Source organism: Carassius carassius, chromosome 34, assembly GCF_963082965.1.
Source record: "Carassius carassius chromosome 34, fCarCar2.1, whole genome shotgun sequence".
Lineage (NCBI taxonomy): Eukaryota > Metazoa > Chordata > Actinopteri > Cypriniformes > Cyprinidae > Carassius > Carassius carassius.
In genome coordinates, this window is record NC_081788.1 from 1,374,203 (window position 1) to 1,387,770 (window position 13,568).

The window sequence follows — 13,568 nt, forward strand, 5'->3', positions numbered from 1 at the left end:
GTACACAATTCCTGGAAGCTGAAAACATCCCAGTTCTTGCATGGTCAGCATACTCACCAGACATGTCACCCATTGAGCATGTTTGGGCTGCTCTGGATCAGTGTATACGACAGCGTGTTCCAGTTCCTTTATCCAGCAACTTCTCACAGCCATTTACGAGGAATGGACTAACATTCCACAGGCTACAATCAACAACCTGATCAACTCTATGCGAAGGAAATGTGTTGCACTGTGTGAGGCAAATGGTGGTCACACCAGATACTGGTTTTTGGACCACACCGGAAACCCCAATACTGTAAAACTGCAGACTTTAGAGTGTCCTTTTATTGTGGCCAGTCTTATCAGCATCTTGATATGACACACCTGTGAGGAGAAGTGCTCACTAACAGATTTGTGAACAATATTTGAGAGAAATAGGTACATAGAAAAAGTCTTAGAACTTTTTCAGCTCATGAAAAAATGTGGGCAAAACAAGTGTTGCGTTTATAATTTTACTTAAAGGGTTAAGTAACTCTTTAAGTAAAGTTAAGTAACCCACTCGGCTCAGTGTTCATCTTCAGTTCTCTCTTCACTGCAGTTCAGTCAGTGTACTGTTTGAGTAAATGAATTACTCCGGGATATTGGTTTGTTTGAACTCAGAGGGAGTGTCAGCCACATTAAAAAAGTTAACAGCTTAAGTCATTTGTGGATTAATGCTTATTGGAGATGCGAACCATTTAAAACGATTCAGTTCGATTTGGTAAACTGAATGATTCGTTCGCGAACCGGATATCCAGACTGCTTTGATTTGAACTCTCTCTCACAACAGACACGGAAGAGAAGACAATGCTGAATAAAGTTGTTGTTTTTGCTATTTTTGGACCAAAATGTATTTTCGATGCTTCAAAATATTCTAACTGACCGGACTACTTTGATGATGTTTTTATTACCTTTCTGGACATGGACAGTAGACCGTACACACAGCTTTAATGGAGGGACTGAGAGCTCTCGGACTAAATCTAAAATATCTTAAACTGTGTTCCAAAGATAAACGGAGGTTTTACGGGTTTGAAACAACATCAGGGAAAGTTATTAATTACATAAATTTGCTATCTGGGTGAACTAACCCTTTAAGTGTCTATATATATATATATATATATGTGTCTCTGGGAATGATGCTGTTTGTGGGGGTTGTTTAATCGGACTGGAAACTCCTTTTGGCGCCTGTGAAAATGTGCATTTGTGCGAATGCGCACAGCATCAACTTAATATTTTCATGCTGAATTTAATTAATTCACATGGCTTGGATTTAAATGCATGTAATTCGCATAAAACCATTTAATAATTATTAATTAAAATCAAAAACTAAATTTAAAAGGATTAAACTAGCAAAATTTAATTACGCTTAATTTAATTGGGGCCATAATCATAATGAAACTCTTTTTAGGTCTAAACTTAAAACCCACCTGTTTAGGATGGCTTTTAATACATAGTAGTGGTGACACAATTTTCCTCTTGCTGTTTTCTTTTTTGTTATATGTATTTATTGTATGATATGATGTTTATTGTATTCTATGATGTGAAGCACTTTGGATACCTGACGGTTGTTGTAAAGCGCTATACAAATAAATGTTGATTGATTGATTGATTGATGTTGATAATCATTTTTTTCAGTGTAGCATAAAATAGTACCATCAGTAACTGGAGAAATGTGAAGGTTATAAGATGTTCTTGTCAAATCAAAGTCAATTTTCACAAACCCAAACATTGGAAAAAAATCTGTTCCAAAAAATATTCCATTCTTAGTTATAAACACTGTGAAGTACATTAAACATTACATGATGCCAGTGGTTCCCAAACCAGGGTTCTTGTGAAAGTGATAACTGACCAGTTTATTTATCTGTAATATATGCTGAATGGCTAGAGTAGACTGTGACGTTTGAAAGAGCTCCTGTATAAAAGAGGAAAACATTCTTCCTTAACTGTGACCTAATTCTGTGCGCAATGTTGACCTAGAAATGTCAGTGATTCATATCTTACCATTGTTAGCATCTTCTGTTTATCCAGTGCACATTTACAAACTGTATATTTTGTCATATGTTTTATTTACAATCTTGTGTGTGCATGACTTTTTATAACCTTTTGGTTTCAAGTATGCGCTCATTCTCTGTGTGATGCTAAAAGGTAATATGATGAAATGGCGGCTGGTGGGTTGGAGGCACGCTAAATTGTAGTGGTCTGGTGATCACCTTTCACAGATTTCTGATTGTTTGCTTCTACTTAACTGCTGTAAATATATTTATTTATTTATTATTTTACATGTAAATATACAAATAGACATTATTGTTGTAATTGCATCAGCAGACTAAACATATCCAAAAGAAAGTACAGTGGAGTTTCTGACTTGAGTAATATTTGATCATGAAATTAATTAATATTAAATTATCCTTCTTCCATTTTCAACCTCCAAATTTTTGTGTAGGTTGTGACTAATGAGCTGCCACTGGGATTTAACTCACAAAATAATGTCCAGGTCATATTTCACCCCAAAATTAAAAAGAAATGAATCAAACACAAGATTTTGGGCAAAGCGTGTTGCCATAAAGACAGACTCGCTGTAGCATGATGGTTAGGTGTAGCTAGTCACACACTAAACAAGCAGCTGAATTATAAATTCCTCCTTTAAACCAGACTCAAATGCTTCAGGAGGATAAGAACAATCCCCACTTCCTAACTGTACTAACAAACATTTTAAATGCTTACCTGATGCATAACATTTTACATTTTCAATTAAATTTACATTTTAATAATATGAATTCATTTTATGCATTTATTTATTTTTCTTGTATTTTTGGCTGGGATGTACTCTCATGGCCAATTGAGGATAAACACTGACAATTTATAAGGCCATTGTAAAGCAATGATTTTTATTCTTGAACTCTGTTATATTATATTATATTATATTATATTATATTATATTATATTATATTATATTATATTATATTATATTATATTATAATCTTTCTGTGTGCTGCACTTACATTCTAAAGTGCATTTGTGATATATACGCTCAGTAGATGTATAGTGCTGTGCCAGTCAACACCACCATGGTGCTCCCAGTCCTCACATGTTAACTGACGTGCAGGTGTTTGAAAATTGATGCTTTATACTGAGAAAAAAAGAATAAAAATCCTCCTGTGAGCCATTACTGTTTCTCGTCAAGAGTTACCACGGTAAACCACAATGACTGTGCTGAAGAAGGAATACTAAAAGGTTTCTGGCTGGATTGCCAGCAGTTATACACCCAATATAAAGCTTAATAGGACATGTGAGATTTTCTGCTCTAGTTTTCAAGCAGAACACGACCAATGTGAATCTTTAACACAATATGAGCGCGAATCTCTCTTTAGGGTATTTATCTCATGTCACCACAAGGGAGAGCTGGATGTAAATGTTGCGTATATATATATATATATATATATATATATATATATATATATATATATATATGGGTTAGATACATTAGAGGCGTGTATGTGGGCGTCCAGTAGTTGCTGAATCTGAATGCGCAGGAGAGAGAGAGAGAGAGAGAGAGAGAGAATGAGAATGAGAGAGTGATGATGGCGGAGGAAGATCGGCGCTGAGCGGATCTTTATATAATTGCGTCCACTGCATTTATTGTAATTACAAAACATAATCGACCTGCTCGCTAGATCCAACCATGGGTAACGAGGCGAGCCTGGAGGGCGGTGAAGGCGCCACCATGGTGGGGATGTCGGTTTCAGCACCGCCGAACTCTGGACAGCTCCTGAAGCCCGTCAATGGCGCAGCGGCCGGCGCAGGAGCAGTCCTCGAACCCTCGAACGCGGGGATGAGCAGGTAAGACTAAGGGTCGTTTTTCTGCCAGCTTATTTTTACAGCATATGCTAAACGCCCATCGTGTCTGCGTGTTTGCATGTGTTTTCCTCCTCGAATAAGATCTACGATTTGACAGCGAGAAGCCGTGTGATTGATTGTGAGCTGAACAGAGGATGCTCATTGCTTTGTGATGCTGGGATGCTTGTTTCTAGGCTACGATCTCTGCTCACGGACATAAGTCTGTTCACTGCGGTTGGGAATTAAAGACGGGGTTTCTGATGTGCTGAGGTCGTCAGATCAGAGAGATAGTATACACACCTGAGCCACAAGATGACAAACTGAGAAACCAAAAGGATGCTGAAAGAGAGAGAGAGAGAGAGAGAGAGAGAGAGAGAAATGTATATGATCGTGTGAATGAATAGTGCTCACGTGCGTTTGAATATTTTCTCCTCCAAGAACTACAAACAGCGTAATATTTGATGTTGGTTGTTCGTAAAATCATCAGTCGTCGCTCTTTTTGAGATATAGAAATCTGAATATATAATGAAGAATTAAACAGCTATCTATCATCACTTATAGGCGACACCTGAATGACTTAAAACACACGATTTCATTTCTTAAGATTATTTTCGTTATTGTCGGGTTCTGAAGTATTTCTGAATGAGTTGTGACTCATGCACACATATCACGGACAGCGAATATTGCTTCCTTTCTGCAAATGGCTGTATGGTATGTGATAGAGGGTAAGAGTCGTTACAACTGTAAGTGCTTTTACATGAAGAATTGTAGCAATACACGCACAGCAGCTCATTCATCCGTTCATCAGCAGCTCGACGGAGGAGTGACTCATATTTACATCTGCTCTCTGTTGTGAGATGCTAAGAATAGGATGGGATATTACTGTGACACAGCATCACTCACTACCACGGCACATCTGTGTTTTTATTCCGTCGACGATGGCGTGGAGAAGTGTTGATTTTCCTTCGCACTCGAGCGATCCCTTCACACGCACGCGCGCGCCTGCTTCATTCATTCCGCTCGCTCCCGTTTTTATGGTGAAGGACCTTGAAACTAGTTCAAAGGCTTTCATTTATACGAAATTCTAATGCAATCTTTTGTAAACTCTATTTGTATTGTATTTTAATTATGACAGTTATTCTTGCAGCATATTCCTGTAAGCAGCAATTAAAAACAGTCCATTAGGCATTTTAATTCAATTTTAATTACGTTATTATAAGCCATTTATTTATAATGTAATACAATTGCTTTTTTTAACATTTGATAAATGCTGTCACTGAATGAATATGGTATTGTCAAGGATGATTACAATGGCACATATGAAGTTTCATGTAAATACACCAGTGAGTTGCAGAGACTTGCTGTTGTCTTTCCATTAAATTTTCAAATTAAATTTTAGATCTGATATAGCCAAAATGGTCTGATGATGATCCAAGCCAAATTTGGTGGAGATCCAGTGAACCCTTTAGAACATACACTGGCGGTGTCAAGTTCACCGCCATACCCATAGTGCACTGTTTGCAGAGACAGACATTTTGTAGTGCGGTCCGAAACCTAGCTAACACTACTGAGTGCACTCATTCAGACCCATAATTCACCACAATGCTGAGTGTACAACCAGTGTACACTAGAGAATGCCTAGAATGCAGTGTGCAGGTTGTGGCAAATTCATTCCTGTCTCGCCGGAAGATGGTGTACACAGATGAATCTCACTGGTGTAAGTTCCCCTTTAATGTATAAAAAAATAATTAATTACAGTTTATACCAGCTGTTTTCCGTGACAGATTTCAATACAGATCATTTAGTTACTCCCAGAGATCGGCACTGCAAGCACAACCACACTGTCAGTCTTTTTATTTTATTGATGAACAGCAAGCATAACGTATGCAAAAGCGGCACCCTTCCAGCACACTCACTTACTCTTTCTCATATAATATTTTAAGTGGAAAAATTGTGGGGTGACGGGAACTGACAATGAAATGGCAAAGGTTTGGAGGGCCCTGGAGATAATGGATTATGAGATACTGACAAACCATTTTCTTAAGCAAATACGACTGAGAAGTGTTATGCTAGTGCTACTCAAACACTACTCAACTTCATTTAATTACATTATTAATCTGTAAACAGGCAATTTTTTTCCTGAATAAATGGGAAGAAATTCCTATTTAATTAACTGTCAAAGAGTAGCCTAAGTGCAGTATGTTAGCTACTGACAGATTCATCTGAATATCACACAGTAATACTGTAATGCATATGTGTGTGATCCTTTCAGTGCAACTTATAATATTATAAGGCTGTATATGAGCCTCTGTTTAAAATACTTTTTACATGATATATCTGTGTAAAGATACCTTTCGAGACACATGAGAATCGGTTCTGAGTGTGGAAATGTAAGCAGTTGTCATGGTAACAAACATTGTGGTAAGAATGTTAAGAATGTTAAAATCATTTTGGTAAGAGATCCTTTTTCTATACTTACACCAAAATTTGGAATGACATTCCCTATCACATTCGAACATTATCTTCTATCATACTTTTTTAAAAAACATATAAACTATTTCTCCGGGATAGTCATACTTGCACACACTAATTTGTTTATAGATTTGTCTTCATGTATTTTATTATTATATTGGTCGGTACTCTGTTCAGTCTATGTCTAAGTTTTGTAAAAATGTACTGAGCTTGTTCGTTGTTTTATGTTGCTGCAGAACAGGAACCTGCTGTAAACCAGTTGCTTAAACTGAGCCAGGCCCATTTGATGGTGACTTAACTGTTACTTTTAACCTTTCCTGTATAATAAATGAAATGAATGAATGAATGAATTGTGGGCTGCCTGTGCTAGCGAGTGACAACGTCCTGCATCTGAGGCATTTACTGTATAAATATTGCATCAGAGTGTCTATTCACACTAAGTGCAAATAGCTCACCTTGTTGGCAGAGGCTAATTACTGTACACTAACTCGGCCCACCATTGCCCGGTATTATCGAGAGTAAAACGCCCAAATTAGATTTTGGCGTGACAAACATAACTTTGAATCTGCCTTTTCCGGGTTCCCATTCTTCTCCCTATTGCCATTGCATGCAAATATTGTGTGTGTGTGTGTGTGTGTATTATAGTGAAGGAAATTGAAAATAAAGAGTCTAACAATTATTTTATAGATGTGTAATAAAAATTTTATTGATCAGATGGACTGGTATATCGACTGCAACATATGAAGCTCATTTTGTCACCGCGCTCAAAACCATAGCTCCCTTTCTGCATCTTTGAGAATCTGTTGCGTTTTGTGTAATTAATATTGAATGCTATAATAGCTTCTGCTATATTGTATGCTATGTTAAATTACAAATATTTCAAGATTGTTGAGCAGTTTGCTTTATTGGGATTTTATAGTTTTAACACTCTGTTATAGAGTGTAGCACAGCTGAACTAAATTCACGTCACAGGCAACGGCATAGTCCCTGTTGTATTATAACCACATAAAATATAAATATCATTTGATGGGTAGTGAATAAAGGCATCTCTGATTGGTCAATGACATGCTGAGGCTGCCAAAATATTCAAGGGCTGTCCAGAATGTATCCACCCATGTTATATGAAAAACACAAGATGAGAGATACGATACGATGGAAACAGCTCACTCTATGGACAACTGCTGATTGGCAGCTTCATCACGACAATGCGCCCACCCATGCTTCACGTCTTGTGCAAAGTTTATTGGTGGCTTCTGGCTTTTCCCAAAACTAAATTCACCTTTGAAAGGGAAGGGATTTCAGACCGTCAGTAAGATTCAGAAAAAATAGAACGAAGCAGCCGATGGCGATTCCAACAAGGATTTTGCAGAATGTTTTGAACAGTGGAAGGTCCCAAGGTGCAAGGTGCCATTGTCCTATGTACAGTGTTTCTTGTATCTTCTTCGATAAATGTCTCTGATTTTCATATTACATGGTTGGATACTTTCCGGACTCATTTAGTCTTTCGTGGTGAATGCCTTTAGCAGTCATGCATGATAAATAGGCATGATTCTCATGAACGAGCTTGACAAGCAGCACAACTGCACGTACCGTGTAAAACAGTGATTTCCAATCCTCAGGGCCCACTGCTCTACACATTTTGTACATCACTCTTATCAGACACACTCAGTTCAGTTAACAGAGCTTTCTCCTAATGACCTGATGATCTAAATAAGACTCACCAGGACCAGGAGCGAAATGCCCTTAATACTTTGTTTGATGTATAAGCTTACTGTACTACGATTGCTGGATAAAATAATCTGTTATTTTATCAAATAATAAGGCTGAAAGGCTTTATATCATGTATGGCATGTAATATTCATAACCACTGATAGCAGAACATCATTTTGTCCCAAAACCCCCTCAGCATCATTCACATGCATTCAAACATGGCATGCCAAGATTTGGGTCTTGGTCAGAGCAGGTCTTCTAAAAAGGAAACTTGGAGCTGTAGTGCATAACCTAAAGTAAGGATTTAGCACATAGACAGCAGACTCTATTTTATGTGAGTAACACTCTACATGAGAGTTAGAGTTGATGGTTGAGAAACTACAAATGATGGTGTTCTACAGATACTGGAGACTGTAGTCTCATTAAGTGCTTGTGTACAGAGGTGGCAACTCAAGCTGCGTGAAAGAAAAGCCAAGCGTAATAAGCAGCTGGTGTTTGGGCAAGGCTAAAGGCTGGACCCAGCAGACATTTACATTTAGTCATTTCACAGACGCTTTTATCCAAAACAACTCACAAATCAGGAGCATCACAAGCGATTTAACAGTACACAGTTTCAAGTTTTGACAGTAGACAAGCTAGAGGAGAAGTAAACTGCTCTTCCATGAATATTTTCATCTAAAGTACTCTATGTTTCTTGATCAATACAACTGAAGGCACAGCTTCCTAAAGCTCTGCTGCATTTTATTATTCATTTAACTGAATTGTGCAGCTCAGCTAGACAGACTGCCTACTTTTGACAGAGACAGAAATTGATTAGAGTATATCAAAGGGTCTGTAAGCAAAGACTATTGAATATTCATCAATGACGTTTCATCTCACTCCCTACCGAGGGAATTCTGTTTATGTCCCTCTGAAGCTGTCAGCTGGCTTCCCACCTAACAACCCCTGGGATTTTTGGTTGGAACTGAATTCAGTCACACTAATCTGAAGAAATGTCCATAAAGTTGAACTGAGGTCAAGCCACTGGCCTGGATGGCATCTATGGACAAATCTGAGGATCTCAACATGCTGATGACGTTCAACATATTGCTCAAGCAAGCTTCTTTCACTACAGATACATGTTTAAAACTCACGGCCATCCTCTGGAATGGATCATTATCATAGAGCAGTCATTTTTCACATCAAAGTCACCATTCCATAAAACACAATATACGCATGAATTTTTGTTGGTCAGTTTTGCAAAAAAGTATCTGCATCTACTGTTTCATTATAAAGGATCTCTGATGTGGATGGGGTGGACATTTAATATCCTCAGAAAGATTCAGACAGCGATGAGCCAAGGACTTATTAGTTTTGCTCTGATCAATCATTTTACCACAGACACAACTCTTCCAATTGGGCCTTTAAATCAAAGGCTTAATTCAGGGTCCAAAAATGACCATTTATATAAAAATTGTGAGCATTAAACGCACAGTATGGAATTTTTGGCCACCAGGGGTCACTCAATCAAAATAATAACATGAGACATACTTTGATGACGTCGGGAAAGAGCGTAGGCTCATGGGAGTTGTTGTTCATTGGAACACGCGCTCTGTCGCTCCCCACATTCCTCACTCATTTTAACTGAGGCCGGCGACACACTGGATGCGTGGCGCAAGCGTCTCAGCTGCGTGGCGTGTCAGTTTTTAATTCGGCTCCCATGTTAATAGGTTAGAGCTTGCAGACTGCCTGTGTAAGACGCGCGGAAAACGCGTGCTTGCTAGAAATAGAACCGGCGCCTATTTTTCACGCGACACATAAGCGTGTTGGAAGCGTTTCCAGGCAAAATATAATAGGAAAATATGTTTATATGTAATTTTGTACACAAATACATATTAAATCATGACATTTTGATGTTTGAAGTCTATAGGTTGACATAAATTCAGATATAAATGTAATTTAAAAAATAAATAAATAATTATTGATTTTCAAATATTGCACCTGTCAAACATCGTCTATTTTGCCGTCAATACTGTTGACGGTGTCCTTTATCAGTAGGCTTTATATTTATGTTCAACATGAAGTATAGATATTGTTGTCATGAAGACAAGAGCCTGGTCTGTCGGCGGTCTCCCTCTATGTCACCTACAGCAGCAGCAGAGACGCCACGCAGCCAGTGTGTCACCGGCCTTAGTATTTTGACAATCACGTCTTTTCGAACAAAGAGATATATGAATTATCAGACCCCTATCAAATCAATATTCCATCTAGCTAGTAGTAATATATGTATAAAACACAATATATGTTAAAAAAAGCTACTTTATCCAGCTAGATATAGAACACATGTCGATTTACATTATACTCTACATGAGAGCTAGACCGTCTGCGTTTTACACAAGACATCATCGTTTCACAAAATATACGGATAGATATAGTTAGCTGAATGAATGCATACCTGTTTATTAGAATGCAAACATCTCTCTGTAGTTTCAGCTTGTCACGAAGCTCTCTCTATCTTGGAAATGCAACTCCAATATTTACCCGTGTCTCGTTTCTTCTTCGTCCCAAAACCTTCTCAGGTCATTTATTTCACCCGTACGTTTGCGCTTCACAGAACGTGCAGGCAAAGCATAATCATGATCCATAACTAAGTTATTGATTGAGGTATAAATACGAATATAAACAATATAAATATAAAATATAATAGTCTCGATCAAGGCTAGCTACTACTTTTTCTTCTTCGTCTCGTCTTTGCTTCTGTTCACCTTTGTATTTGGCGGTTCCGAAGGAAGTTAGATAAACTAGAGGGGTCAAAGTTTATATGACGCCATAGACGGGCGACAAAACGGAAATAAAGAAACGTGCCGTGTCTTCTAATTAAACTATAATTTTCTCTGGATTTGAAAGTTCGTGGAAACTTTCAGGATAATGTAAGTACACAACTAAAAAATATATATAACATAGATATAGTGATATCTGCTATTTTTAAAGCAGAAAAATTACATATTGCGCCTTTAAAAAAAAAAAAAACACAACAGACTAAAAATATATGTGCACCTCAGGAAACATAAACTAATAATAATAATAATAATAATAATAAATGCATTTCATGATCCCTTTAAATGTTTTTTTTTTGTTTCCTTAGTAAGATACACTCACATGGGATATAATTTGAAAGCATTACAACTACATTTTTAAGAAACATCAGCAGATCATGTTCCTCTTTATATAACATTTTACAATAAGACTGCAATAATTATGCAAAATTAAATCAGCAAAAACGCAAAATCGTTTGTGTCTGTAATCCCAATGGCTCCAGCAATAACTGGTTACAGAATTTGCCTTATTTTATTAGCTACCACTGCATTTATTTACCTCGTAAGTCATATTTTAGAGCTGGGAATTATGCCACTTGATAGTTTTTCAGTACACAAGTTGGAAAAGCAAGATGGACACAGCCATTGATATCAATCGATAAAAGCACATAAAAATGGGTATTTTGCACCGATAAGACCAACATTTCATCTCCACAAATAGAGGTTGTATATTACTGTGAGCCACTGAGTTTAGAAAAACAAACAGAAATGCTAATAAACAATATTACTACTGTTTCACTTCTGTTGATGCACTGAGCAGCCATGTTCATCTGCGTTTCCTGAGGGTGCGTTCCATTTAAAACTTCCTATTGGGAACTTGTTATTTCTGACTTCTGAATACAAATGGATCGCACCATTAGTCCCCCCCTGAATGAGCTGTACATGGCCTGCTATGTTTATATACTCACTCGAGCAACTAATGGAAAAAAAGAATGTCTCATTTAAATGGTAAACAATCAAAATGTTCTGTTGTTGTGTGTAAGAATGAATATAAGAATGTTCATTTACTCCAGGGAGTTATATTTTAAGGGAATATGGTGAAAAAAAAATAGGCAAATACTTATGTTATGATAACCAGACGGATTTGTAAACGGGTCAACTAGGCAGGATTTGCTTTAAAGTTATACTTAATACAAATCAATATCAACTGTCCACAAGCCAGCTTCATATCCAGAAGATATATTGCGCTTTATACTTTGTGCATGTTTGCAGTTCAGTTTGTAAATGTGCTTATCAGTACAGTGCATGGCTAATGTTGCTAAAATTACCATGGTCTCTAATTGGGTAAAAACCAGAGCTATATCATCATTTTAATGCTTGCAAGTTTTAAGATTTTGTGTATGTTTCAAATGATCTGAACTAGAGAATAACAAAGTTATTCAAAGGCCTGAGCGCTATGTGTCCTGCCCACCCATATGGCAATATATATATTAATTAATTTTTTTTGTGCCCAAACTATATTTGAAATATATGCAATATAGGTTGCATTGGAACCTTAATTAAATACAATACATTTTATTGGCCTGAAATATATAGAAGACAAAATATATATATTTTTAATGCTTTTAAAAATAAATATTTCTATATTTAAAATATATTTTCAAAACAAAAAAATTGCTAAAATTATTATAAAAGTATATATTTATGTAAATATATTTAGAAACATATTTTAGCAAATATATTTATTGGCCTTTATATATACATATATAAAGATTTATAAATATATTTTAAAAAATGCACTGTAAAAAAATATACAGAAAATAAACCCCACCCCCAAATTGTATGCAAAAATATATTAGTAAAAATATATATTTTGGCAAATATATTTCTTGAATATATATATATATATTCTGGTAAAAAAATCATTTTAAATTGTATGCAAAAATTTACAATTAATAACAATAAAATTTACAATGTGGCTGTTATTTTATGTATTATATCATCATCTATGCATTACAGTAATCTAATTTATTATACAGAACAATACTGTATTATTTATAGAGTATGTTTTCTTAAATTGCATAGAACAAATGTACAATTACAAAAATAATGGTGATAGTAATTTATGAAATCACCATCAGATGGTGTAAATGGCACCATGACTTGCACTGTTAAAGCAACGGCTGTGCCTGAAACTGCAAACTCAATGAGTAGGTACTTAAAGGAATATTCCTCCTCAAAATTAAAATGTTGTCATTAATCACTCACCCCCATGTTGTTTCAAAGCCGTAAGAGCTTTGTTCGTCTTCGGAACACAATTTATATTTATATCTAAGATATTTTGTATAAAAACCGTACCGTACCGAGTGGTTCAACCGTAACATTACGAAGCCATGAGAATACTTCTTGTATATATATATATATATATTGATTCTAGGAAAAAAAAGCTGTGGGGGTGCTATTGTCTTTATTGGGGGTGCTGAAGCTCCTGCTAGCCCCTCCCTAGGGCCACCCATGTTGCTGATTATTACCATCTTCAGCATTACAGACATTGATGCACAAACAGGGATATGTTTTATGTATTTACAGTATAAAGAATTAATAAACCAACTTTAATATAAATAAACAATAAAATAAAAAAAACTTTAAATATAATATGCATTCACAATAAACTATTCTAAAATTTATTTACATCACTCGACAGAAAGGTTTTTGCAGGTTTTAATAAAATGTAGA

At 36.2% G+C, this 13,568-nt stretch overlaps 1 protein-coding gene across 1 annotated transcript in view; it reads left to right on the forward strand.

Annotated features, from left to right (window-relative positions):
- Positions 1 to 3,562: 3,562 nt before the first annotated feature.
- The window catches only part of LOC132114643 (protein bassoon-like), a 121,338-nt gene continuing 111,332 nt past the window's right edge, over positions 3,563 to 13,568 (forward strand). Inside the window, exon 1 of the mRNA XM_059522880.1 lies at positions 3,563 to 3,858. Within this exon, the coding sequence (XP_059378863.1) occupies positions 3,701 to 3,858 (158 nt within the window). The 5' untranslated portion in view covers positions 3,563 to 3,700. The remainder of the gene's footprint in view (positions 3,859 to 13,568) is intronic.